A 27,421-nucleotide genomic window follows, 5' to 3' on the forward strand; every position below is an offset into this window, starting at 1 on the left:
CCAAATGTGGTTGGTAAATGATCATTACTTAAAGTAATTTAATTTTTCCAAAACTTACTTTGCTTAGGCTAAACTCTACTATTTAAGAATCATATAATGCATTCTCCAAAGCCAAAATAAATCACTTTGATACTACACAAGCTTTTACCAGCAATATTATTCCAAGTATACCAAATGTTAAAAGTTTATCCCTATAAACAAGGAAAAAAGACAACATTTAAAACTTGAAACTTAGGCCTGAAAAACCTAGGACTGGCAAATCCATGAACATGAAATAGTCAGAATAGTTGTCATGACAACGAAAACTATATCATCGACAAACACCTTATTATTCCATCATCAAATCAAAAGGAGACATGCCTTTGCAATGCGGATCCCATTGACCCACTGATGCAGTGTCCTCACATCATCACAACAAAGGTATTTGATATATTGAGATTTCTTCTGGATTTGTGGATGCTGCAAGATTAAAGACAAAATCCAACTAAGTCCCTTGGAGAACTAAAGAAAAACAAACTTTATCAAAGCTTAAACATATCCTGACAAGTTATAGGCCATTAGAGTAATGGCCAATACATTTATGCTTCTTACATGGCCATAAGGCCAAATAAAATAGCCCATAAGAATTTTTACAAAGTAAATGAGAAAGAAACTTTTGTGAAATTTTAGATCAAGATATCCAAGTTAAAAGAGATCTTCACATCTTGAGAAATTCCCAAACATTCCTTCTACATTTCAAAGAAACAAAGTTCATCAAGGTTAACAGAGTCCATAGAATTCTCCATCTATAAGATTACGGAAAAGGAAGAGAATGTTTAATTTCACTTTCAACCCACTGAAATTATGGGTGCAGAAGACTCCAAATCAGAGAGGGACTTTGACAAAGCTTCAGTGTCTAGAGGTGAGGTGAATTACTGGGCTGGGTACACCAAGCCTATGGCACAGCACCTGGGACAAGAATCTACAGTCACACCTGTCACAGGGGAGTACAGCCCTGTAGGTCCCACTCTCTACCAAACTGCAGGGCTGCAGCACTTGCCTCCAGAGGACACGTAGATGTCAACAGCATCTTCACATTTAGTTTTCACAACCCACTGTACTTTTCAGTTGAGGCTTGGATGAGAGGTGACTGACTGAACCTTGGCTACAAAATCCAGGTGTTAGGAATATGTTTAAGAAATTTTAACACCACTGAGCCTCAACCAGTAGGTCCTTGGAAAGAAAAGCCCTAAATCACACTTTTTCTGAATGTAATGACTTATGAACACCACATCTCTTTTCAACTATTCTGAAAACCAAAAAACTAATGGCTATAATTTGCCTGGAAAAAATTTTAAATTTGTGTTCAGTTATAAGAAAGAAAAAGGCCAGATATGGTGGCTCATGCCTGTAAACCCAGCACTTTGGGAGGCCGAGGCGGGTGGATCAAGGAGTCAGGAGTTCGAGACCAACCTGACCAACACGGTGAAACCCCGTCTCTATTAAAAATACAAAAATTAGTTGGACGTGGTGGCGCATGCCTGTAATCCCAGCTACTCAGGAGGCTGACACAGGAGAATCGCTTAAACCCAGGAGGCAGAGGTTGCAGTGAGCCAAGATCGTGCCACCGCACTCCAGCCTGGGTGACAGAGCGAGACTTCGTCTCCAAAAAAAAAAAAAAGGAAAGAAAAAAAAAAGCTTTAAAAGAATTTAGTTTTCCAAAATTCCCCAATCATAGTCATTTGTTGTGAAAATCCATGAGCTCAATAAAATAAGCAATTTAAATAAGTTTTCAATGCATCAAGAATAGATGGCCACCAACATAAGTTATGTATCTGCATTGTTAAAGATCAATCACTCTGGTCTACAATGAGGGGAAAAAAAAAGAAACCCATTAATTCTATTCTTTGCTTTTCAGAGCTCAGCTCCTATAACATTTAATACCAAAACCAATTTTCTTGTTGAAGGTTATAGTCAGTTTTAAACAATAAACCCTCAACAATAAGAGGTTAGCAAAATAATACCTAACAGTCTTCCCTCCTGATAATATAGGCCCTCTCTTGGAATATGCTCCTTGTCCACGGTAAATTACATTATAATAAACCATAATAGTGACCTTGAAAAAGCAAAGGAGGGCAGACAGAGAAGTATGTATTCTTCTATAAAAGGAGGAAGGGGGATTTTACCTCATTCATTCATTCAACAGATACTTATTGAGAACTATTTGCCAGGTGCTTCAGGTAGGTTTAGTGATGAGCAAAACAAAAGCCATAGTTTGTGCAGAAGATAAAATAGGCCAACTGAAAAGAGCTCTGTTAGTGTTGCCAGTGAGGGCTTAAGAGACTGTTCTGCTTCATGGAGGCACTGCCTGCAGGGCAAGGTTCAGAGATCTCAGCAAGCTGCTTTAGATGGCTCGCAACTGTATCACCACGCCCTCCCTTCATGGTGATTTGCAAACTTGACTGCATAGGTGTTGTTCAACTGTAGCAGAAGCCCAAGTGTGCATGTGTGCTTCCATGCGTTCTGCACAAAAAGAGGGTGTTTTTTTTTTTAATCAAAACAACATCTGGGAAAATCAAAGAGAAATTATCCTCCACCCTGTTCTCCTCATCTCTCTAACCTGGGAACACAGATAATAACCTGAAGAGTACTATGGTATAAGTATGAGTCTTTTTAAGTCAAGTATCAGATTACTGCTAGTTTAAAATTCCTTTTAGAACCTCAAAACATTTTTTCATCCTCTCACATAATAAAGGCATTCATTACTTTCCTTATGGTCATCCAGGCTCTGTACAAGTACTTCTGCAGATTGTCTGTTCTGCTAATACATTATTTTATTAAAAGTGGCATTTATTGCACCCTTGCTATGTACTAGACACTATGTAAAATATTTCACATACTTCACATTTTTCATTAAATACTCACAAAACCTCTCTGAGTTACATATTATTATCTCCATGTTCCAAGAAGAAAGCAAGGCACAGAGTAAGGTTAAAACAGCACTCAAAATTGCTTCCGATAAGTGAAAGGTAGTACTAGAATTTGAACCCATGCAATCTCATCCCAGAGTGCATGCTTTTAACTATAATTTCATACTACTGCCTTATTAAAATGTGCCCCTTTGAATCTGCTACCTCTGCTCCTTTTTTCCCCACAATATTATGCTGTCATTTTTAAAATTATACCAGGGTTAAGAGGAAGGCTGGAGGAAACATTCATTGCTAAAAACCAGAAGCTCCACATTTAGATTCTTAAGAGAGTCCAGAGAACATATAATGAAATTGCTCCCAAAACAGATGAATACCTATTAAGAAAGAAAGGTCAACATTTCATTTTTAAAATGACCCTGACAGGTTGAGTGCAGGCCCCTATGGCTATCTCCTCCTCCCCACTTCTTTCCTGGCAGAGCCTTACCTCTCACCTATATCCCACAGGGTGTGAATTCTGACTGGTGTAAGCCAACCATAGTAGTTTTATTCCCTTGTCAGTGATTGGCTTGTCAGCAGAAAATGTACTCTGGGCCAGTAACTCTCAAAAGGAGGGTGGTTGAGTAATTTCTGTGAAATAGTTCCTTCCTCTTATAAAAGACAAATACAGGGAGCAATAATTCCTCTTCTGCTGGCTGGATTTTGCTGGGTCTACATGTGATGCATAGAACTGCAGCAGCCATCTTGGGACTGTGAGGTGAATCAGCCTGAGAATAAGCTGATATGTGGGAAGTAGAACAAGGAAAGATGGAAAGAATTTGAGTTCTCACTGACAACCTTGAGCCACTGAAATAACCAACCAACTTTTACTGTTTTCATGTTATGAGATTCCCCCAATAACTTTCTTTTACGTAGATTATGTCTACTGATATTGAAGGAGTTAAAAATGTACCACCCTGGCATATTGACTAAGTTAAAAGACACTTGAAAAACAGCAGGTACAGAAGATCACTCTGACCTTCATGCTATTTCTTAAAAGCCTTAGAAGATGAAATTACCATGCAAAAGATGCTTTCTCAATACTAGAAAGCGAAAATATCTTTCTCCTCAGGGATGAGAAGTTGAAACCAACAGAATTCTGTACAGACCTTGTTAAAATAACTCGTATCTTTAAGGCTTCACATATAATTTAGTTGCTTCTTCACAAATTATTCTTTGTCCAATCCAGTATACAAGTAATTATGCTTTTCTCCTGTTGATCTCTTATGTCAATTTAATTTGTGTGCCCAGCTAGGACCCTAAGAGTATGGAAGTGAAGTTTTTCCACCCCAGCAATACTTACATTATAAATTAAAACTAAGAAAAAATTAAACTACAAGAATACACAGGCCAGGCCAGGCACAGTAGCTCACGCCTATAATCCCAGCACTTCAGCAGACTGAGGCAGGCGGATCACTTGAGGCCAGCCTGACCAACATGGCAAAACCTCATCTGTCCTAAAAATACAAAAATTAACTGGGTGTGGTGGCATGTGGCTGTAGTCCCAGCTACTCGGGAAGCTAAGGCATGAGAACTACTTGAACCCGGGAGGCAGAGGTTGCAGTGAGCCGAGATCACATCAGCCAGGGAGACAGAGTGAGACTGTCTCAAAAATAAATAAATAAATAAATAGACAAACACACATTACACTAGCGTGAAGATACCATCACATGTCATATAACCTCTTAGAAAACTCCACTATACATATGTGAGAGAATGAAAGTTCAAGAGGCAAATAACATCTTAGCATTATTAAATAATTTTGACATCATGGTCTTAGGGACTGACTCTCAGGAGACTGTGGACCTCATTTTGAAAACTGCTGAATTAAGCTACTTTGTACTGACTTTTAGAAAATTATTTGCACCTAAAGGTACCTAAAATGATACAGTGGTGTTCCCCAAAAACACAATTATGTAATAAAAGGTTACCATTATGGCCAGGAGCAGTGGCTCTGCCTGTAATCCTAGCACTCTGGGAAGCCTAGGCAGGCAGATTGCTTGAGGCCAGGAATCTGTGACTAGCCTAGGCAATATGGCTAAACCCTGTCTCTACAAAAAAACACAAAAATTAGCTGGGTGTGGTGGCATGCACCTCAAGTCCCAGCTACTTGGGAGACTGAGCTGGGAAGATCGCTGGAGCCTGAGAAGTCGAGGCTACAGTGAGCTGTGATTGTGCCACTGCACTCCAGCCTGGGTGACAGAGCAAGACCCTGCCTCAAAAAAAAAAAAAAAAAAAAGGTTGCTACTACAATGTACTGAACTTTATCAAAGCAATCAAAACTCCAAAATCCTAAAATCCTAAAACTCCCAAACTAATGGCAGTCCCCAAACTAAAGTGACAATTCTCAGAGAAAAGTGAAATTAAACATGATGATATGAACATGTAGACCTAAGTAGTTACCAAGGAATTACAAAGATGGAGCCAATGAAAAAAAATTATCTCCCTAATTTTCTTGAATTTTTGTATGTCGTTTTTATCAGTGTTCTAATAGATCACTATAAATTTGCTTAAAATGTCCGTTCTTCTCAGAAGTACAGATATAATCATTGCAAGAAGTACAAAAGCTTGAATAAAGAAGAAAAAAAAACCTTCCTAAAAACAGCTCAGGTCACAATACATACATTGGCTATCATGACTATAGTTCAGGGAAAAAAAGAGACAAAAATTATTTCTGGACCAGATAACAGCCAGTCTGATTTGAACTTGGACACAGTGCCCTCTGATGGTTTGCTGAGTAAGTACAGGAAAAGAACTAAAGCACATTTATGACCTACATTCAGCTCTGTTCTAAGTTTTCCTAAAATAAGCCTGGTGTTAAATGAGAATCTCAAATTTATAATCAAATACATTTTATATCTCACAACTCAAAGCTTACAGTCTAATATTCACTCCTTACCTAGAGATAATTGGCTCAGGGTCTGCTATGATATAGCACATGCTTCTTTTCCTTACCACACTTCACCATTCCTTTTTAAACTTTGAGAATAAAGCAAAAACAGTATAATTGATGGAATCTCAACAGTTCTAAAATGTCCAATAACCTGCTCTATGTCTAACATCAATTAAAATTCCTAAAAAGAAATATGTGTTTACCTTCAGCACCAGACAATAGTCTGTAGGTGCTTTGTATTTGTTCCGATAGTCCTGGCCATAATAAACGTTGACATGATCCAGCTGGAGAAAGCACACCAGATCCCGAGAGACCTAAGATAAAAACACCAAAAAGATAAAATTAATAATAATGCACAAACAAGCAAATATACCTGGTTAACATTTTCTAGGTGAGAATCAAAACTACTTTTGCTAATACTAAATAGAAATTATTGCTATTTACACGAGACAATGAGATGCTCCATAAATGTTTCTTCTTTAATCATTAACGTAACAAAAAAGCAGCCCATTTTACTTACTGTTTTGTCATTCACAATGAACACTAACTTGTTAAGGAGTGTTGGCATTTTAAAGATACTATTAATATAGTCTAGTACATTAAAAACAATAATGTATAATAGAGCTCTCTGGAAAGAACAAGAAAATATCAAGTCGTTCAGTGCCTATAATGCATATGTAAAGTATAGTGATTTGCAACTGGTTGGGGGGAGGTTTTCACCAGTTAAATAGGGGCAACAATATATGCTCATAGGACTATTGTGAAGACTAGATGAGATAATACTGTAAAAAAGTTTAAAACAGTCCTGGTGCCAATAAGCACCGAAGTGATAGCTACACCAGGGTGGCCCTTAGGAGAAGAAGCATATTACCCAAACAAGATAAAAAAGCCTGTAATCCCAGAGAGCTGTGCTGTTCTTCCCAAACGAAAATAAACAAAACTACTCCAGAAAGAGTCCCCAAAAAACAACAAATAAAACTTATGATTTCAAATTTGGTAAAGAGAACTGAGATAGGCTCAACTAGTGACCAGAGAAGTAAGAACTTTCAGGTTTCTTCTTCTTTATAATAGATTAATAAACAAAGCAACATTCTATGTCTTCCACGAACTGAAACAAATCATAGCCTGGGTTCACCTTGTCAGCATACTCAATACAAATTAAAAGCAATTAGCATAATGAGGAAGTTCAAATTCCAACAGAAGGGACACACCTTTGCTTTTCCTTTGGGAACATAGTAGATACCAGATGCTCGCAAGAGAAAATAACGCTTTTTCCAGGACTTCTTGCCATCATCCTTTAACCAAAGGACTCCTTCAATTTCTGGTACAGTTACAGAACTTCCACAAAAACATTCCTAAAATAACAAGATTATTTGGAAAGACTTATGATCGTTGGATTCTCAGAACAAAGTTGTGTTTACTCCTGTGAAATGCATGACAGTTATTAAACCAAAATGGTTTTATATTAAAACCAAGCTGCTAATTTAACCTCAATTAGAACTTTCCAGCCAGGTGTAGTGGCTCATGCCTGTAATCCCAGCACTTTGGGAAGCGGGTGGATCACTTGAGGTCAGGAGTTCAAGACCAGCCTGGCCAACATAGTGAAACCACGTCTCTACTTAAAAAAAAAAAGCCAGGCATGGTGGCGCGAGCCTGTAGTCCCAGTTATGTGGGCAGCCGAGGCACAAAAATTGCTTGAACCTGGGAGGCGGAGATTGCAGTGAGCTGAGATCACACCACTGCACTCCAGCCTGGGCAACAGAGCGAGACTCTGTCTCAAAACAAAAACAAAAACAAGACAAAACACTTTCTATTCTAAACACAATATGAATTTGGAACTACTATGGCAATCCTAAAATGTTTATTAAATAAAAATGCCAGTCATACATGTAATACTGAATTTTTACCTACAAACTTTTAACTAAAACACTGTTTCGGAGAAAAACTAAGTTGACACATGAACTGAGTTGCATGTAACAGTAGTTAAATACCTTTGCAAACAGCACAGTTACACTAAATTTAATAAAACTGTCAGGGCAAACCAAGCGTTAGACTTTATTTTTTCTCTACATTTAGATTAGCTGTCAAACTAAACAGGAATATATTTTAAAAGAATGCAACGTGCTAAGTGTATGATTAAACTTTAAGAATTTAAAAACTATCCATTTATGTGACTCTAAGACAAAGAGGGCATTTATTTAAAAAATACTTAATACTAGGTTGAAAGGACTATAAACACTCAAAATTCTAAGTTCTAAACACTATGCTTTGATAAAAATCTAATATTAAAGAAATCAATCATGTATTTGTGAAAGAAAAGAGAAATCCTCAGAAAACACTAATATAGGACATTTGGGCCTAAATTAATTTTTCTCCTCAAAGTACAGAAAAATTAGGAATTACAAGGCAGATTTTTACTTAACCGTAGCTAGTATCACTATGAAAACTGAATGTTGATCTTCGCTTCCTAATTGCCTTGCTGGTAAGTAAGGGTTTATTCAGGTTTTCAAGTATACTAAGTTATTTGATTTTAGTTCTTTAAAATCAGCCAAAAATTCAATTATATTTTTCCAAAAAATGATCATGATTTAAAAAATTATTTAATTATTTAAGGATAAGGCTGGAAATAATTTGTGAACAGCTAATTATATTCAAATTTCTCTCTGAGTAAGCAGATAAAAACAGCAAAACCACATCCTTCATTGACCAGCCATCTCTCCCACTTGGCAGCCCCTAAAAGCTCATTATTCTTAGATCACTAGAATATGGCTTGGCAAAATAATAAAGGGTCTTCAGTGGCCTAACACGTTCACACAGTTGAACTCTCTCCCTCATACTATCAAAGAATACACAGGCTTCTTTAATTAAAATTGTAACTACAAATATAGAACACTGACATACTTGACTTCAAAAAGGTATTTAATATTTTATTTTATTTATTTATTTATTTATTTATTTATTTTATTGAGACAGAGTCTCACCCTGTTGCTAGGCTGGAATGCAGTGGTGCAATCTCGGCTCGCTGCAACCTCCGCATCCCGGGTTCAAGCAATTCTCTGCCTCAGCCTCCCGAGTAGCTGGGATTACAGGCGCCCACCACCACGCCTGGCTAATTTTTTTATTTTTTAACAGACAGGGTTTCACCATCTTGGGCAGGCTGGTCTTGAACTCCTGATCTTGTGATTCACTCACCTCAGCCTCCCGAAGTGTTGGGATTGCAGGCGTGAGCCACCACGCCTGGCCTAATATTTTAATTTTTAAATGTGCAGGAAAATGGGGGTTGTCATACCTCCAAGAGGACTTCTTTGTTTCTATCTGCCATCTCAGCTGTTTCCTTTTTCCCCAAAAGATAATTCTGGAAAAACAAACATATGGAAGGGATGGGTGGGGGAGAAAAAAAGAAGGTTAAAGCATAAATCCATTCTGTTATTCCCTTGGCACAGGTGTGTGTATGTTTTCTTCTAGAGAAATAGCAACTCTGATTTCTGTTGGTATAGAGTAGAATAAACTTTGAAAAGTTACCTGTGTATAGGCATCATCACTAAAATGCTTAACACCAGTCTCCTCCTTGCCTGTCCACTTGTCATAAACTGTCCTTACCCAGACTGTGAGGTGGTATTACATTCAACAGCTGGCAAATATGTTTTGGGATATCTAATGAAAGCTACGTTAGAGGATCTGAAAGGTTTAGAAATTCATAAGTACAACAAGTAAGGCAAATTTCCTTAAAATATACTGATCTAGGTGCAGAAAATTTATGTTCTGGCTTTTTAAGAAGAAATCCCATATTCTCTGGGACTCATTTATTAATAATCTCATTTACTTGACTCAACTAAAAATCTGAATTCTGGCTGGGTGCAGTGGCTCACACCTGTAATCCCAGCACTGTGGGAGGCCAAGGCGGGTGGATCACGAGGTCAGAAGTTCAAGACCAGCCTGACCAACACGGTGAAACCCCGTCTCTACTAAAAATACAAAATTAGCCAGGTGTGGCAGCACGCACCTGTAGTCCCAGCTACGCAGGAGGCTGAGGTAGGAGAATCGCTTGGAGGCGGAGGTTGCAGTGAGCCAAGATCACGCCACTGACTCCAGCCTGGGCAACAGAGTGAGACTCCGTCTCAAAAAAAAACAAAAAAAAAACAAACAAACAAAAAAATCAAACTGAAGTCTACTCATTAGTACACAGTCATCCCTTGTTGTCCATAGGAGATTGATTCTAGGATCTCCCCTGTATACCAAAATCTGCTGATGCTTAAAGTCACTTATAAAAATGGGGTCACATATGCATATAACCTATGCACATTCTCCCTTGTACTTTAAATAATCTCTAGATTACTTACAATACCTAATACAATGCCTACCTATCATTTAATTTGCATGAATTCAATGCAGTACTCAAGCGTGGCATATTCAAGTTTTGTTTTTTAGAACCTGGAATTATTTTTCTGAATATTTTAGATCTGCAGTTGTGCAAATCCACAGATGCAGAACCCATGGATATAGAGGGCTGACTGTAATTCTTTTTCTTTTTCTCTTTTTTTTTTTGGAGACGGAGTCTCACTGTCACCCAGGCTGGAGTGCAGTGGCACAATCTCGGCTCAGTGCAAGCTCCGACTCCCGGATTCACACCATTCTCCTGCCTCAGCCTCCCAAGTAGCTGGGACTACAGGCGCCTGACACCACGCCTGGCTAATTTTTTGTATTTTTAGTAGAGATGGGGTTTCACCGTGTTAGCCAGGATGGTCTCGATCTCCTGACCTTGTGATCCATCCACCTCAGACTCCCAAAGTGCTGGGCTAATTTTTTGTATTTTTAGTAGAGACGGGGTTTCACCGTGTTAGCCAGGATGGTCTCGATCTCCTGACCTTGTGATCTGTCCACCTCAGCCTCCCAAAGTGCTGGGATTACAGGAGTGAGCCACTGCGCCCGGCCTGTAATTATTTTTCATAACTGCCTACAAAAAGATCTGTTGATACCCCCAAATATGTATTCTTCACTAAAACATCCAGAAAAGATGTGTCATGGTTATGCCATCTGAAGCATAACTACGCAATATCTTTAACACTGCTGCTATTTTTCCTCATTACTACTTTTTATTGTGGAGTTGTTTTCCCTCACCTACTGAATTTTGTAAAATGTCTAGGTATTGGGAAGTATTAACTCAAACATTATTTTGGAATAAGGAAAGATGTCAAATAAATCAAAGTATGTTTATTAGAATGTAAAGCCATTTGTAATCAAGGTTACTGGGATGTTTAAAAAGTAATTCCAAAAGAAGTGTCAACTGGATAAATGGCTGGAGTAGAGAAGTACTTTTCTTTGATGAGATGACAAACTCACCAAATAAACAGCTGGGTTCAACACAGCTCTGGATTACAGAGCCAAAAGACCTGGTAACTCACTAGAGCTATACTTCTGCTTCCAAAACGGCTCACCCCATCTGGTTCTGGAGGACTGGGAACCTCTTTGGGGCCTAACACGTGGGCACCAGCTGACTTTCCACCTCAGCAGCAGCAGCAGCAGCAGCAGCAGCAGCAGCAGCAGCAGCAGCAGTAGAAGATGATGCTCCTATAGGATTTTGCAGGTATATCGCTCCAACCAGGTGTTTACCAGTCTTTTAACTCTAACTTAGCAGTAATAGAATAAAATAGGAGACATATTTACAAATCCTGACCTCTGTAAGTTGTTTGGTCTTACCTGTGGGTTTTTGAAAAGTGCATATTTTTCTATACGCTCCATAAATATAAGCTTGTTTTGGCTATCTCTTGTCCAATTAAGAAGATTTTCAACCAAGTTTTCATGGTCTTCAAAGATTCTCTCTGTCCCAAAATAAAATATCCATATTGTTAGTATTCATTAGAGTTGCATGAAAGACATGAAACTTTGTGAAGTAGTTAACCTCAGAACCACATAATCTTAACCGACATTTTAGCACCTAAAAATTATCTGGTATTCCCTAATTTTTCAAACAAAGAAATATGCCTTAATTATGTTAATGACATAACCAAGGTCACACAGCTGATATATGGAAGAACTAGGACTAGAATCTAGGCTTTCTGACTTGCAGGACACCATTCTTCAGTCTTAAACATTTTCCCATCCCACCCTTAAAAATAAAACATTAGTTACATCTTATAAGTTTCGATATCAAGTATTTCCTATTTAGTTCTTGGCATTTAAAACATTTCCAAGATGATTTCTTCTTTGATCCATGACTATTGTTTAATCTTAAACATATATGTATTTTCTAGTTTCCAAATTAGAAATGAAAGAACATGTCCTGTATACTGAACATATGTTAAAGAACACGTTCTAGATATGGATTCTTTGAAATTTGTTAATGTGCTTTGTTTCCCGAGTCAAATGCTGGTTTAAAGACTTCAGTACAAATTCAAGTTAACATAATAATTTTTAGTAAATGCATCTATCCAGTTCTTATTTGAAGAAAAAAACTATTTTGTTACCTTTTAAAAAAACTTTGTTTTAGCCATTATAAAATCTGAAGTGAATTGGAAATGATCTTGTATTCAAAGAACTCTTAAAACACTTCAGAAAAAAATAATGTAAAGAAGCCAAATTATGAAAGGTAATTTTATCGAAAAAATATATAAAGATGAGGCCAGGCGTGGTGGTTCACGCCTGTAATCCCAGCACTTTGGGAGGCTGAGGCAGGTGGATCACAAGGTCAGGAGATCAAGACCATCCTGGCCAACAGGTGAAACGCCATCTCTACTAAAAAATACAAAATATTAGCCAGGCGTGGTGGTGCACGCCTGTAGTCCCAGCTACTCAGGAGGCTGAGGCAGGATAATTGCTTGAATCCAGGAGGCAGAGGCTGCAGTGACCTGAGATCGTGCCATTGCACTTCAGTCTAGGTCACAGAGCGAGACTCCATCCCCCCAAAAATTAAAATAAAATAAAATAAAAACATATATATATATATAAAGATAACTCAAAATGTGTTTATCAGCATGAAAACTGATGAAATTACACAAAAATTAGAAAGCAATTAAAGCAATGATATTACTAACCCATTTGTAATTCAGAAACGGTTTCTACCAGTGACCAGTCTAAACTATAACCGCAGTGGGATTTGTCCATCAGGTTATCCAGTACTTGTCTTACTGTCTGCCTCTCATCCACCATCATTGTTTTAGAACTGTCATCAGACATGTGGACTCTGATCACCAGCTATAACAGGTAAAAAGAAAAGTAAATGAACACTAAAAAATGGCATTCTAGGAAAGGCACTGATCCAATATCAAATAAAATTTGGATTAATGTATTTGTATATAAATTAAAACACAAATAATGACTTCATTATGCAAAAATATAGGCTAAAAATCAGACATCAAATAACCTGTAAGTAAATTTAAAGCATTTTAAAAATATAACAGATAAGGCTATAATGTTATGATTACTCCTTTAGGAGAATTCAGAACCAGAAAATTACTCCTTTTATAATGCATTTTACCCACAAAAAATACTACATGTGAAAAATATATTACTAGGAAGAAATGCCCCTGTATCTCTCCATATCTTAGAGGTACATTACATAAACAAGGCAATTCTTCACAAATCCAAAAAACTGATAAAAAAATCCCAAACCAGGAAGAGGCCCACATATCACCTTTTTCACTTGTGCCTCTTTAATTTTCTCTAGGGCAACTCTGATCTTCTCAGCTTTCAATTTTGCTGCCTGTTCTTCCTGTGAACACAAAGCATTTCAGATAAACAATGCTAAGATGATGAAATATTTGAGAAATCTTTTTTATCCTTAAGGATGCTCCCAGCAATAAATTTCATTAAGAATATAACTACACACAGAGCACATTTAAAAAATAACTGTTCACAAAGAGCAGACATATTATAAAGAAACATTTTATAGATGCAGACTTGAAGATGTCTTACAATAGGCATTTCTACATCCAATATTCTAGAGGAAAAAAAGAACTCTGTGATGTAGTAAATTACCAAGTTTGATTCTGTCAATGTGAAGCAGATGAATTTCAGGTTCTGGGATAGGAGAAAAATGAATGTATAGTGGTGACAATTTGTTTTACCTGCAGAATCCCTCAACTCTGAATTTCCACTCCCTCCAAAGTAAGGGCAAGCCTTTGAATATTAATGTTCTGTTCTGTTACACTGAAAGTATACCACTATCATAAAAATATCTACAACAAAAAACAATACCTACCTATTTACAACCATATAAAAACCCTTTAAAAAATAAAAATGTAGGTACAATCTCATTAGTATACCAATACAAATATAAGAAGCTGCCTTATTGCGTAAGTTTCACTCTGCTTTGGAAAATCATACAATGTAATCAATGTCTTATGTCAGTAAATTCAAAATTTGTTTTTATTAGTTTACTGACAATATTTTTAAATGCTAAATATGATTTTCCAAATAACTTAAAATTTCTAGTAACTTCTACCTCAGAAAACTTAGATTAAAAAGAGTAATAAAAATTATAACAACTAAAAATATACTTAAACCATTTGTCTGCTTTTTTCTGAATTAGCATATAGTACTCTAATACTGGTACTTGTAATTTCCAGTAATAGGCCATAATATGCTGTGGCATTAATCTCCAATTTTAAAAAACTTGTATAAGTAAACTTTTGTTTATAAAGGATTATTTTCTATTTCTAGGCTTTTGATTACTCTGGAAAATATCTAAGAAAAATAAAAACTTCTTGGTTGGGCGCGTTGGCTCATGTCTGTAATCCTGGCACTTTGGAGGCTGGGGAGGGCAGATCATTTGAGGTCAGGAGTTGGAGACCAGCCTGTGCAACTTGGTGAAACCCCGTCTCTAACTAAAAAATACAAAAATTAGCTGCTCTTGGTGGTGTGTGCCTGTAACCCCAGCTACTTGGGAGGCTGAGGCAGGAGAACTGCTTGAGTCTGGGAGGCAGAGGCTGCAGTGAGCTAAGATTGTGCCACTGCACTCCAGCCTGGGCAACAGAGCGAGACTCCATCTCAAAAAAAAAAAAAAGAAAAGAAAAATGGAAACTTCCACCTTAAATATTCCTTAAGTCTAAGAAGAAAAAATCCTCATCATATCAGCCAAACTTTATCCTCTCTGCATTGTGATGAAAACCACAATCCATATGTTATTCATTAAAAAGCTAAAGCTTCCAGGGCAAAAAACAAAAAAAGAAACTCAATTCAGTTCATAGATTTATTCTGTCTGCCTAAATTCTGTTGGCTTTCTTATTTATGAACTGCTTTTCTATTTTATACTCTAGGCTGTCTCCCATCGTTTCAAGCTTAGTATTTACTATTTTGTGGAACAGAGAAGAAAACAGTGGTTAGGGAAGGCAGTGGGCTTGGTTGCCAGAAATCTGATCCCTTCCATTGAAAGGAGCCAATGAATTACCATAATAACCAGGGTCTGGAAATACTATCTGTAAACTCAATTAGGCAGAAAACAAAGAACTTTATTTTTAAAATGGAGAGGGCTAAGACAAGACTGAATTCTTATACTATTATATATTCCTCTGACTAAAAGATTAAATCATCCTATTTTTAAAAAAAATCCTTTATGCAAATAAACAAATAGAATTTAAAACATGTTTACGTTTTAAGATAAAAATTTTTCTCTTTTTAAAACAAGCTATGAAACGAGAAAACTAAATTACTGTCATTAAAAAACTCTCAGTTTTTAGAATTATGAGTCTTACAGAAACAAATTGTTAGGTCAATTACCAAAACTTATATGCGTTTTTGATGAACAGAGCACTACTTTATAAAGGAATCTGCAATACTAGCATTTTCCAGCAGTTTTTATGAAATCAGTTACTTGACAAATTTAGGGGAAGAGAAAGAAGAAGGCAGAAGTTTCATGAATATTTTCTCAATGGGATAATGATCTTATTATGTTCCTCATGGCTCATTTGCCGCATCCTTATATTGGCATGAATTGCAAAGAAAGTTTACCGAGGTATATTTGCAGGTTTCACTTCATATCCCTGAAAAGTAAATTTAAAGTCTGAAGAGGAAAAACTGATATGTGGAATCAATGTTTTGTATATTTGGAATATAAACATGAACTTTTTTCTTTTTGAGATGATGGAGTCTTGCTCTGTTGCCCAGGCTGGAGTGCAGTGGCATGATCTTGGCTCACTGCAACCTCCACCTCCTGGGTTCAAGCGATTCTCCTGCCTCAGCCTCCCAAGTAGCTGGGATTACAGATGCCCGCCACCATGCCCGGCTAATTTTGTATTTTTAGTAGAGACAGGGTTTCGCCATGTTGGCGAGACTGGTTTCAAACTCCTGACCTCAGGTGATCTACCTGCCTAGACCTCCCAAAGTGCTGGGATTACAGGCATGAGCCACCATGCCCAGCCAAACATGAACTTCTAAAAGGCCAAATTCTTTATGGTATTACATAATCTATAAATTTAACATTTTAAAAGTTTACAAGATGCCCTCAAAGCTGAACATATTTCTGAGAAAAAAGGAATATTCAAGAGAATGAGAAGACAAGGCATAAACTGGGAGAAAAAATATTTGCAAAAGACGTATCTGATAAAGAACTGTTATAAAAAAAAAAAAAGAGAGAGCTCTTAAAATTCTTTCAAACAAAAATGAACATGATTTTAAAAATAGGCAAAAGACCTGAAAAGATACCTCACTAAAGAAGACAGCTAGTAAATAAGCATATAAAAAGATGTTCAACATTATTTGTCATTAGGGAATTACAAGTAAAATGAGATACCACTACACACCTATCAGAATGGCCAAAATCCAAAACACTAACACCACCAAATGCTGCCAAGGATGTGGAACAATAGGAACTCTCATTCATTGCTAGTGGGAATATAAAATGGTACAGTCACTTTGGAAGACAGTTTTGGCAGTTTTTTACAAAACTAAATGTACTCTTACCATACAATTCAATTCAGCAGTTGTGCTCCTTGGTATTTACCCAAATGAGTTGAAAACTGATGCCTACAGACATGCACATGGATGTTTATAGCAACCTTATTCATGAGTGCCAAAACTTGGAAGCAACAAAGACGTCACCCAGTAAGTAATAAATAAACTATGGTGCATCCTGACAATTGAATATTATTCAGCACTAAAATGAAATGAGCTCTCAAGCCTTTTCCTTCATGAAAAGACATGAAGGAACATTAAGTGTGTAATACTAAGTGAAAGAAGCCAATCTCAGAAAGATATTTAGTGTACAATTCTAACTACATGACACTGGAAAAGCCAAAACCATAAAGACGATAAAAAGATCAGTAGTTGCCAGGGGTTAAGAAGGAGGAATGAATAGGCAGAGCATGGAGGATTTAAGGGCTGTGAAACTATTCTGTATGATAAAACAATGGTGGATACATGTTATCACATATATTTGCCAATATGCATAGAATGTACAACACCGGCAAGGCATGGTGGCCCATGCCTGTAATCCCAGCACTTTGAGAGGCCAAGCGGGCGGATAAGGAGTTGAAGACCAGGCTGGCAAACATGGCAAAACCCTGTCTCTACTAAAAATACCAAAATTAGCTGGGTGCAGTGGTGGGCGCTTGTAATCCCAGCTACTCAGGAGGCTGAGAAAGGGAGAATTGCTTGAAACCAGAAAACGGAGGTTGCAGTAAGCAGAGATCACACCACTGCACTCCAGCCTGGGTGACACAGCAAGACTTTGTCTCAAAAAAAAAAGTTGACACAACGGACATAGGGATTAAACAAAGAAGAGACCCGTGTAACCAACTAACATACATTAAACCAATCAGATTTCCTAACTGTCAATAAGAAATTTTTATAAAGCAGCTAGATGGGGGCTATTTTAACAAATCCAAATCCCAGCTGCTCTTCCATTTGCTCAAAATGCTACTCTTTATGCTTACATAAAGTGGTCCATGTTAAAACTGTATGAAATTAAGAGCTGGGTTAACTTCAACCTAGGCATATTTTAGTTTATACTTCTCTAGTTTTATTAAAGGATAACCCTTGCTAGCAGCTTTTTGAAGAAACAGAACTGATCATGATACCTCTTTTAGAGTCTGAGTATCATCCCTGGAACAAAACTGGAAATGAAAATGTTTATGTCAAATTGCAAGACTCCTAATATTTTTATGCTTCCTGTGGGTAATAAGCTCTTTCTCAGAGAGTGCTATTTGTGTCTACTGTATTTAAGCAATCACCATATCTTTTAACTATTAACAACCTGGGAAAAATAGAAATTGTCTTAAGCTCATGGGGTGTTGTATAATACAGGAAAAATAAATGTTTGCTGATACGTTTAGATGACATACTTAGAACACCTCCAATAGTTTATTTATAAAGGCAATGCAAATCTACATTCAATGTTTACAGCCCAAGTTTAATACAAAAGACAAAGCTTTATTCATCTTATGTTCCGCTTCCAAAGTCAGGTGTTAAGTTTTCTGCCCCATATCCTTGGACTGTCCCTTTCTTCACAACTATATTAAACTTAAGCAAAAAATACCTCACACATGTAAAAACTTAAATTTCTCTCCCATACCTTCTCTTAAAAGAGCAAGAGACAATCTACTTTCTACTGAAAAACTCCTATGTGGCTATCAATAACCACCAATGCCAAGCCTCCTCAAATTTACGTAAAGGACAAAAACTAGGTGAAGATCCTATGATTAAATGAAAGCCAACACTGTGGCTACAAAGTGTTAGAACTTTCTCTATGGTGTAAAAATTAGAATACTTACAGAAAGTGCTACTGTTGCTAAGTTGTTCCTTCAACTGGGAAGCTTAAGCTTTGTGGGTTCAGAACAAACCCAGTTGAAATTAAGGGGCTAAACAGTGGTTAAGAATTCCTTCAGGATCTAGTTTAATTCACAGATTGCAATACAATGTAAATTAAAGTGATTTAAATAGAACTTGGAAAGATATAAACAGCTTAAGGGTCATTAAATAGCACTGCTTAGAATCAAAATAATTAACAGTAACAACTATAGCTGATCCTTGAACCTGAGTCTGAGCTACTAGTGTCCTTATGTGCAAATGTTTTTCTATAAATACATTTGACCCTCCATACTGGAGGGCTCTGCATTCCCAACCAAACTCAGATAAAAAATATAGTATTCTCAGGATGCAAAATTCCCTATACAGGCTGGGCATTGTGGCTCACGCCTGTAATCCCAGCACTTTGGGAGGCTGAGGCGGGCAGATCACCTGAGGTCAGGAGTTCAGGACCAGCCTAGCCATGATAGCGAAACCCCATCTCTACTAAAAAAAAAAAAAAAATACAAAAATTAGCTGGGCGTGGTGGCACATGCCTGTAATCCCAGCTACTCAGGAGGCTGAGGCAGGAGAATTCCTTGAACCTGGGAGGTGGAGGTTGCAGTGAGCCAAGATGGCACCACTGCACTCCAGCCTGGGTGACACAGCAAGACTCTGTCTCAAAATAATAATAAAAATTTTAAAAATTCGCTATATACAGGAGGACTTTTCATGTCCAAGGTCTCAGGACCAACTTCAGGACTTGTGTACATGCAGGTTTTGGTATCGATTTGGGTCCTGGAAGCAATTCCCTATGTATACCAAGGCATGACTGTGGTTTATTTTTAAACTTTTTGTTTTTTGGCAGGGGGATAGGGTCTCACTCTGTCACCCAGGCTAGAGTGCAGTGGTGTGATCATGGCTCACTGCAGCCTCGACCTCCCAGGCTCAGGTGATTCTCCCACCTCAGCCTCCTGAGTAGCTGGGACTACAGGCATGCACCACCACGCCAGGCTAATTTTTGTATTTTTTTGTAGAGATGGGGTTTCACTATGTTAGGCAGGCTGGTCTTGAACTCCTGGGCTTGAACTCCACCACCTGCCTTAGCCTCCCAAAGTACTGGGATTACAGGCATGAGCCACTGACCATGTTTATCCAAAACTTGCAAAGAATAACACTGCCTATGGTAGGAACTTTGTTTTGTTCACTGCTGTATCTCCAGGGTCATAAACATTGTCTGGCACATAGTAGATACTCAGTAAATATTTGTTGAATGGATAAATGAAGTTATTTATTCTTTTCAATGGTTTCCAGCTACAGTTAGAGAAAAATAAAGCCTCGGTGTGGCTTGAGTGATCTGGCTTCTCCTGCCTACCTCCCCAAACCCTAATCAAGACACTTGTACTTTCACTCAACTAGGGTGACTGGCAAAACGGTCTTTTTTCAACCTCTCAAACATGCCAAGCTCTTTTCCTTGACTTATGTACATGGAACACTCCCTTAAGCCCCAGGCTGGTTTCTTTGCATCCTTCAGGCTTTAGCTTAAATATTACCCTCCTAGAACCCGCTGATCTCATCATCTAAATAAAATGTACCCCAATCTTTTTCCCAGTATGTTCTACTCCTTTCTTTCCTTCATAGCACTTAACATGATTTAGAACTTCTTTACATGCTTGCTTGTCACTGTTTATTATCTATCTTCATAAACAGACTGTGAGCTCAAGGGTGAGGAACAGGTATATTTTATGCAATGTTCTATCCCAGCACCTGGCAGTTCATGGCTCAATAAATATTGTTGAATTGGCAATGAAAATGGTAAAATGGCAAACTTCATCTGAGAGCTGTGTATAAAATGGATTGGAAGGGGGACGGGCAATAATAAAGAGCTAAGAGTGAGCCTGTAGTAGAATGGTGGTAATGGGAATGCAACAAATGGGTGAGCTCAGTAAATCCTACAGATTAACACAAGCTTCATTAGAAATTGGAGACATTAAATGAGAAGAAAGGTAGCAAAGATGATCAGAGGGCTTAAACCTGATAATTAGAAGAATGTCAGCATCCTAAACAGAAACAGAAAAGATGACAACAGATATAAATTATGGAGCCCAGGGATAATGTAGGTAAGTAGGCTAAACACCTGTGGGATTTAAGGTGCTTGTAAGATGTTGGTGATCTTCTAGGAAATGCCTAACAGCTGTTTGGAAATGTGCTCTTGGGAGACAGATCCATCTAGAATAGAGATCCTAGCTGAAGATACAAGTGTGGACTCTAGGGAAAGAGTAAATAGAGAACGAAGAGGGGAGAGCTGAGGAAAAAGGAAAAAGAGCTAGACTTAGACTTCTACACTGACCAGCTTAGACTTCTACACTTCCCTGATCTTTAAATTTCTACCACCAGTCATAGATCTGCTTTAAAAAGAGAAACTCAGGGTAGAGAAAGGGTCCCACTGCTGACTTTGTTTAAGGGTCTTTTCTTTGAGCTGCTTCTTGGGGAGATTTTCATTTTGGTCTACCATCTTCTTTCATAAATGTACAAGGTTAGAAAGAAATTAAAGCAAACAAACCTCAGATACAATAACAACAACTTAGGGACATTACCCATAACTATGTATATTTTTCAGAAATATGTCTGATATTCTTGAATTTAACATTATTTAAATAAGCTAATGAAATAAAAACATGACTTAAAAAGAGGTAGAAAGCAACTCAGCTTCCCTACTGTATTATTCCCTAGTTAATGATGACAATGGCTAAAATATTTCAAATGGATATAAAATACCAGCCCAGTGAAAATCTGGCTGGACTGATTCAAAACATTCCAAGGGCAGAGAACCGGGCAATTAAAATTGCAGCTTCCTCTTCCAATTTGACTAAGTTAATATTAACTAAGATTCTGTTTATATGAGTAAATGTTTTAACTAAATGAGGAGGTGATAATATAAACAAGAACTAGGAAGCAAAGTTTGCTAAAGAAACCCAGAGTATGGACAACCATTAGCAGTAAAAGTTACAATTAAAGCAATGTTTTTTAGACTTTAAAATGCAACAGTGTTAAACTAGAAAAAGTGCAACATACTTGGGAAGACTATTAGGCATTTACAAAAGTTTAAAAACTAGTGAAAATTACTGAAAATATTTTGTACTCTCAATATTGCCTGACAGTCATTAAGATCAGTAAATAATTACCATCTGTAAAAGAAAAAGTATATTAATGACAAAGATGCTAGAGTAAGAAAATAATAAGAGCATGATCAAAAACAGAAATCATATTCTACCTACAAGGCAGTAAATAGTTACATGCATGTGGAAAGAAGTATCACCTTGGTCAGCAAATGAGAAGGTTTTCCTGCAATGTTTCTCAGAAGAAGGGAGGTTTCCCTGTCCAGATAGGAGTGCTTGTTCAGAAAAGAGAAAAACAAACAAAAAAAGGCAATAACAGAAGTCAGTGGAGGTTTTATGTGTTTAAAACATAGACAAAGCAAGAATGATTCTCTATAATTAATCTCATATCTTTTCCCTAAGTTGAGTGAAATATCTCCACAAAGAAAATGTAAAAAAAGAAAAAGAAAAGGATCAGGGAGGTAAAGACATCATCCGTGCCAGTAGGCGTGTCCCAGCTGACTCCTGCTGATCCCTCCCTCTTTGGGAAAATGGGTAGTACATGCAGACTGCAGAGCCAGTCTGCCTTCTAGGCCAATGCTCATGAATGCTGTGCACAGCACACAAATAAATGAATGTCAGAGACCAATGACTAAACTCCCTTTCTCTTGTTAAAGCCTATGAAGACCTATATAGCTTTAAATAGTATATTTCGGTTAGAATAAGACGACATCATTTTTAAAAGCTTATCCAAGTATTTCTGATCAATTCAATGATAGCTGCACCAAGACGAAAAATATCCATCAATATTTTGCCTAATGGACACACCTGTTTTCAGTAAAACTTTATTAACCCACTCATTATTATCAGAATAAAAATAGGAGTATACTGCACAGTAAAGAATTTGCAGAGCAAATGAATGACATGAACAAAATATTCAGAAGTGTCACACACTTAAATTAATTCAAGTAACTGTTTTCGTGAAAATAATTTGTAAATGGCACGGTCCCTGTCATTCTCCCCTTAACTTTTCAGTAACATGTTGTAAGATAAGTTAATACAATTGTATTTCATTTATCCTTAAATTGTAGTTGTTTTGATATATACATGTAATTTGGACTGGCCTCTCATGAAAAAATTCCAAATTAGTATTTAACAGTACATAGTTACTTATCACCATTTTAAAAAATGTACAATACAGCTGAGTAAAAGTATAGAAAATATTGTTATATTTTATAAATCTAAATATAGGTTAAGTTATTCTTGGAAATTCTTTGGAAAGAAACTAATGCAAACAAATACTAGGGCAGCACCCCCTATAAGAAAGTACATGGCCCCTAGCACTTTGGGAGGCCAAGGCAGGCAGATCTCTTGAGGTCAGGAGTTTAAGACCAGCTTGGTCAACATGGTGAAACCCCGTTTCTACTAAAAATACAAAAATTAGCCGGGTGTGCTGGCAGGAGCCTGTAATCCCAGCCACTCAGCAGGCTGCTGCAGAAGAATCACTTGAACTTGGGAAGCAGAGGTTTCAGTGAGCCGAAATTGTGCCATTGCACTCTAGCCTGGGCGACAAGTGAAACTCTTGTCTCAAGAAAAAAAAAAAGTACATACACGGTCATAGATAAAATACACTACTTCAAGATTAAAAACATGTTACAAAAGACAATATAATCTTTGCTCACATCTATACTATGTTAAGTTTGCTATATGGTATTTTATTGCCTGCATTTTTAAAGCTGTGTTTTAATGCAAGGTAAACTTTATAAGCATACCTGCCCCTCTCACCCATTCCTTATTTAAAAAAAAAAAAAGAAACCTAAGGTCCAATTTTTTTAATTGGACATATTCATCAAGATTAGCACTAACAAAGTCAAACAATAACAAGAACATAGAGAACTATCCCTAGGTCCTCATTTAACTAGATTGTGTAGTCCTCCTAAAGGTAAGACTGATTGGCTCCTCCATAAAGACACTAGGTAAGTAGTAATTTCTGAAAATTCAATTTAGTTTGAGGTTAATGCACAGCCAAGGAGGAGGGAGGGAATTGGGAAAAACAAAGAACAAAAAGCACAATTTGTAAGAGTAGCCATTCTTTGGTTTCTTTAGTTCTTTTTTTTTTTTTTTTTTGAGACAGAGTCTCCCTCTCTCACCCAGACTGGAGGGCAGTGGCGTGATCTCAGCTCACTGCAACCTCTGCCTCCCAGCTTCAGGCGCTTCTCCTGCCTCAGCCTCCTGAGTAGCTGGGATCACAGGCACGGGCCACCACACTCGGCTAATTTTGTATTTTTATTAGAGACAGAGTTTCGCCATGTTAGCCAGGCTGGTCTTGAATTCCTGACCTAAGGTGATCTGCCCGCCTTGGCCTCCCAAAGTGCTGAGATTATAGGCGTGAGCCACTGTGCCCAGCCACGTTTCTTTACTTCTCTAATAAACTTGCTTTCACTTAAAAATAAAAGAGCAACTATAACTTTCATTGCTCTTATTCCCATTCATTTTTAGCTATTCAAATATAATGGGTAAACATGTACTGCTACACAATTACTATGTAAAACATATAACATGTATTTCAAGAAATTACTTTCTTGAAAACTTACTGTATTTATCTTATAAAAGTTACTTTTTTAGAAAAATTATCTCCAAGTGAGTAGATTATCTATATTCAGATAATTATATTTCAAATTTAAAAAAATAAAATCTGCCTCAGGCCATCAAAACAAACTATGATTTGGTAAATGTAATTCCAAACATCAAATTCAAATTTAATTCTTAAAAACACAAGATTTAATCAGTTCTCAAACTCATGACCTCAAGACTTCAAGTCACCAAAAAACTGATAATTTGGTTAAGTATGAGGCAATGATATTTAATTGTATCTGTTTAATGACACAGAAATAGAAGTCCATTTTGAAATATTAAGATATTCAAATAGCTTAAAATAAAAAGAGGGTAATCATTATGGTTGGTGGTCCCAAAATATGCCACATTCAAAAAATGAGACCACAAACAATAGTTAAACATGATCATAAATTATATCCTGCATGGATGGTTACGTAGCTATTCACTATTTAGTTACTAGCAGAAACAACAAACATGTAGAAACCCGAAGCAGCAAACTCCACTGGGCATGGTGGCTTGAACTGTAATCCCAGCTACTCAGGAGGCTCAGATAGGAGGACCACTTGAGCCCAGGAGCTTAAGGCTGCAGTGAGCTAAGATTATGCCACTGCATTCCAGCCTGGGCAACAGAGCGAGACCCTGTCTCAAAAAATAAAGTATCTTCTTCCAACTGGTACCAGTCATAACACTGATCCTAGAATTCCTTGCTCTTCAGAAAAAAGGGGCAGGGGTGGGGTGAAACTGGTTACTGGAAGGATGCAAGAGGGATGAGAAGAGTGGTGCACAGCTGAAGGACTAAGGAGAGTAAATTATGTAGTTTTAAAACTACATAATTTCTACCAGGGCCTTATTATCAGTGAAACATTTTAAACTGCAGAAATTGTGGTTTTGGTTCAGAAACAAGTTGTATATTTTTCACCCTTGATTACAGGGGAAAAAAATCAGTGCTGTGTCTTTGTGGGTTGCTCTGCTATGGAGATCTTACTGTAACTGAGTAAGGCCATTCTGTTTAGAAATATATTTTAAACGTTTAATTAAAAAAAAATTATGGTTTGGGCATGGCATCCAATCAGGCTTCAGTCTTGGTTTATGTTGTGAGTTAACAAAAATGCATACAGCTTCATATAAACAGGGCCTTCTTATATTTTCTTTTATTTACCAACTATAGACACAAAGTCAAGGGCTTATTTTCAATCCATTTTATTGATTTATTTTATTTCTCTGTTTTCCTCTTCATGTATTCAACCATTTTTTAGGCTCCAACTTTTGAGTGTGGAACCATGCCAGCATTAGAGATGCAAAGGTGACCAAGATGGGCATTCCTTGCCTCACAGAATGTAGTCTAAATAGGGAGATGCAGACCAACTTGCAACTACAAAACAGTGTGTTAAGTGGTAGGTGAGCAAGGAGACGGGTATCTAACCCCAAATTAGCGGCTTAATAAAGTAATTCTGAAAAAGCTACAGTCCTGGAGGATGATTAAGAGGCTGCTGGGGTCGCGGTGTGAGGGAGTGTGGCAGGGTAGAAAGAGGGCAAAGGGATATTTGAGACCAGTGGTTCTCAAAAGAGGGTAGCTCTGTCCTCAAGCAGGAATTTCAGAAAATGTTGAGGACATTCTGGGCTGCCACAATGAAGAGGAGAGGGAGAGTTACTGGTATTTACTAGGAAGTCGAAAATGCAAGATGCCTTGCAAGCATGGTACAATGTCAATAACAACAAAAGTCCCACATTCCACAATTGTTAAATGTCCTTACACGGAGAGTCGTAGGGATGGGAAATCTTGCTTATAACAATCTGAGCTTAGAATCTAATTTCATTTTACACCTAAAAAGTATTTTTGCATAATTTTAATACTGAATGAATTTTCCAGGATGCTATTACCCTCTAAAATAAATGGAAAGAAGTCTGCACTTTCTTTTGTTCTGAGCTTACAAACAGCTGTTCATAATGTTGGAAAATAATTTCACCAATGGAAAACTAGCTTGAAGTAAGAGTTGCCAGTACCACAACTGGCAGTGTACACTCTGTCACATGCCAGTAAATGATAGGAGATATTTGGAATTCCTTTGAACAGAATTAAAAGCAAAATAATATTAAATTAGTGAAAACATGAAATTAACGTTATTAGTAAAAATTGTTTTAAAATATTTCATACTACTGTTGTCATATTTAAAATACATAGCACAGAAGGCCGGGAGTGATGGCTCATGCCTGTAATCCCACCACTTTGGGAGGCTGAGGCAGGTGGATCACCTGAGGCAAGGAGTTCAAGACCAGCCTGGCCAACATGGCAAAACGCCATATCTACCAAAAATACAAAAATTAGCCAGGTGTGGTGGCGCACACTTGTAGTCCCAGCTACTTGGGAGGCTGAGGCGGGAGAATCGTTTGAACCCAGGAGGCAGAGATTGCAGTGAGCCGAGATGGCACCACTGTACTACAGCTTGAGCAACAGAGCAAGACTCCATCTTAAAGAAATAAAATATGGCCGGGCGCAGTGACTCATGCCTGTAATCCCAGCACCTTGGGAGGCCGAGGCGGGAGGATCACAAGGTCAGGAGATCAATACCATCCTGGCTAACATGGTGAAACCCCGTCTCTACTAAAAATACAAAAAATTAGCTGGGTGAGGTGGCGGGTGCCTGTAGTCTCACCTACTTGGGAGGCTGAGGCAGGAGAATGGCGTGAACCTGGGAGGCGGAGCTTGCAGTGAGCCAAGATCGCACCACTGCACTCCAGCCTGGGTGACAGAGCGAGACTCCGTCTCAAAAAAAAAGAAATAAAATATATAGCATGATGAAAAATCTACAATGTAAAAAAAATCAGATATCAAATGATTACTACCATCTCATCCCACATTATAACACTGAAATTATTTTGTCATTACAATTATAAATAATCTTATCTCATTTGCAAGAATTTTACATGCTCCCATTTTCTCTACTTGCCTATAAACTGTCTCAGCACATTATCCCTACTTCAATTAAGATTATTTCCCTTTTTCTCATAGTATATACAAGTATGTCATTATCTGCTATCACTTATAACATGTTTCAGTTCTGGGGTCCACTCATATTTCTGTTCTTTTTCCTACACTTCTTGTATAAAAAAAAAAAAAAAGCCTTCTGATCTCACTTCTCTTAAACCCAAAG

General features: G+C 37.5%; 1 protein-coding gene across 9 annotated transcripts in view; it reads right to left on the bottom strand.

Moving 5' to 3' along the window:
- The window catches only part of RAPH1 (Ras association (RalGDS/AF-6) and pleckstrin homology domains 1), a 101,246-nt gene that overhangs the window by 14,578 nt on the left and 59,247 nt on the right, over positions 1 to 27,421 (bottom strand). For 6 of the 9 annotated variants that reach the window (XM_016950354.4, XM_016950350.4, XM_009444054.5 and 3 more), the window contains 8 exons: positions 21,875 to 21,949; positions 13,469 to 13,546; positions 12,870 to 13,029; positions 11,536 to 11,657; positions 9,128 to 9,193; positions 7,050 to 7,193; positions 6,042 to 6,152; positions 361 to 459 (listed from right to left, as the gene is read on the bottom strand). In XM_016950354.4, coding sequence (XP_016805843.1) covers positions 361 to 459; positions 6,042 to 6,152; positions 7,050 to 7,193; positions 9,128 to 9,193; positions 11,536 to 11,657; positions 12,870 to 13,029; positions 13,469 to 13,546; positions 21,875 to 21,949 — 855 coding nt within the window. The remainder of the gene's footprint in view (positions 1 to 360; positions 460 to 6,041; positions 6,153 to 7,049; positions 7,194 to 9,127; positions 9,194 to 11,535; positions 11,658 to 12,869; positions 13,030 to 13,468; positions 13,547 to 21,874; positions 21,950 to 27,421) is intronic. The other 3 variants (XM_016950355.4, XM_016950353.4, XM_063791579.1) reach the window with 1 other exon arrangement.

Source organism: Pan troglodytes, chromosome 13 (genome assembly GCF_028858775.2).
Source record: "Pan troglodytes isolate AG18354 chromosome 13, NHGRI_mPanTro3-v2.0_pri, whole genome shotgun sequence".
Classification (NCBI taxonomy): Eukaryota; Metazoa; Chordata; class Mammalia; order Primates; family Hominidae; genus Pan; species Pan troglodytes.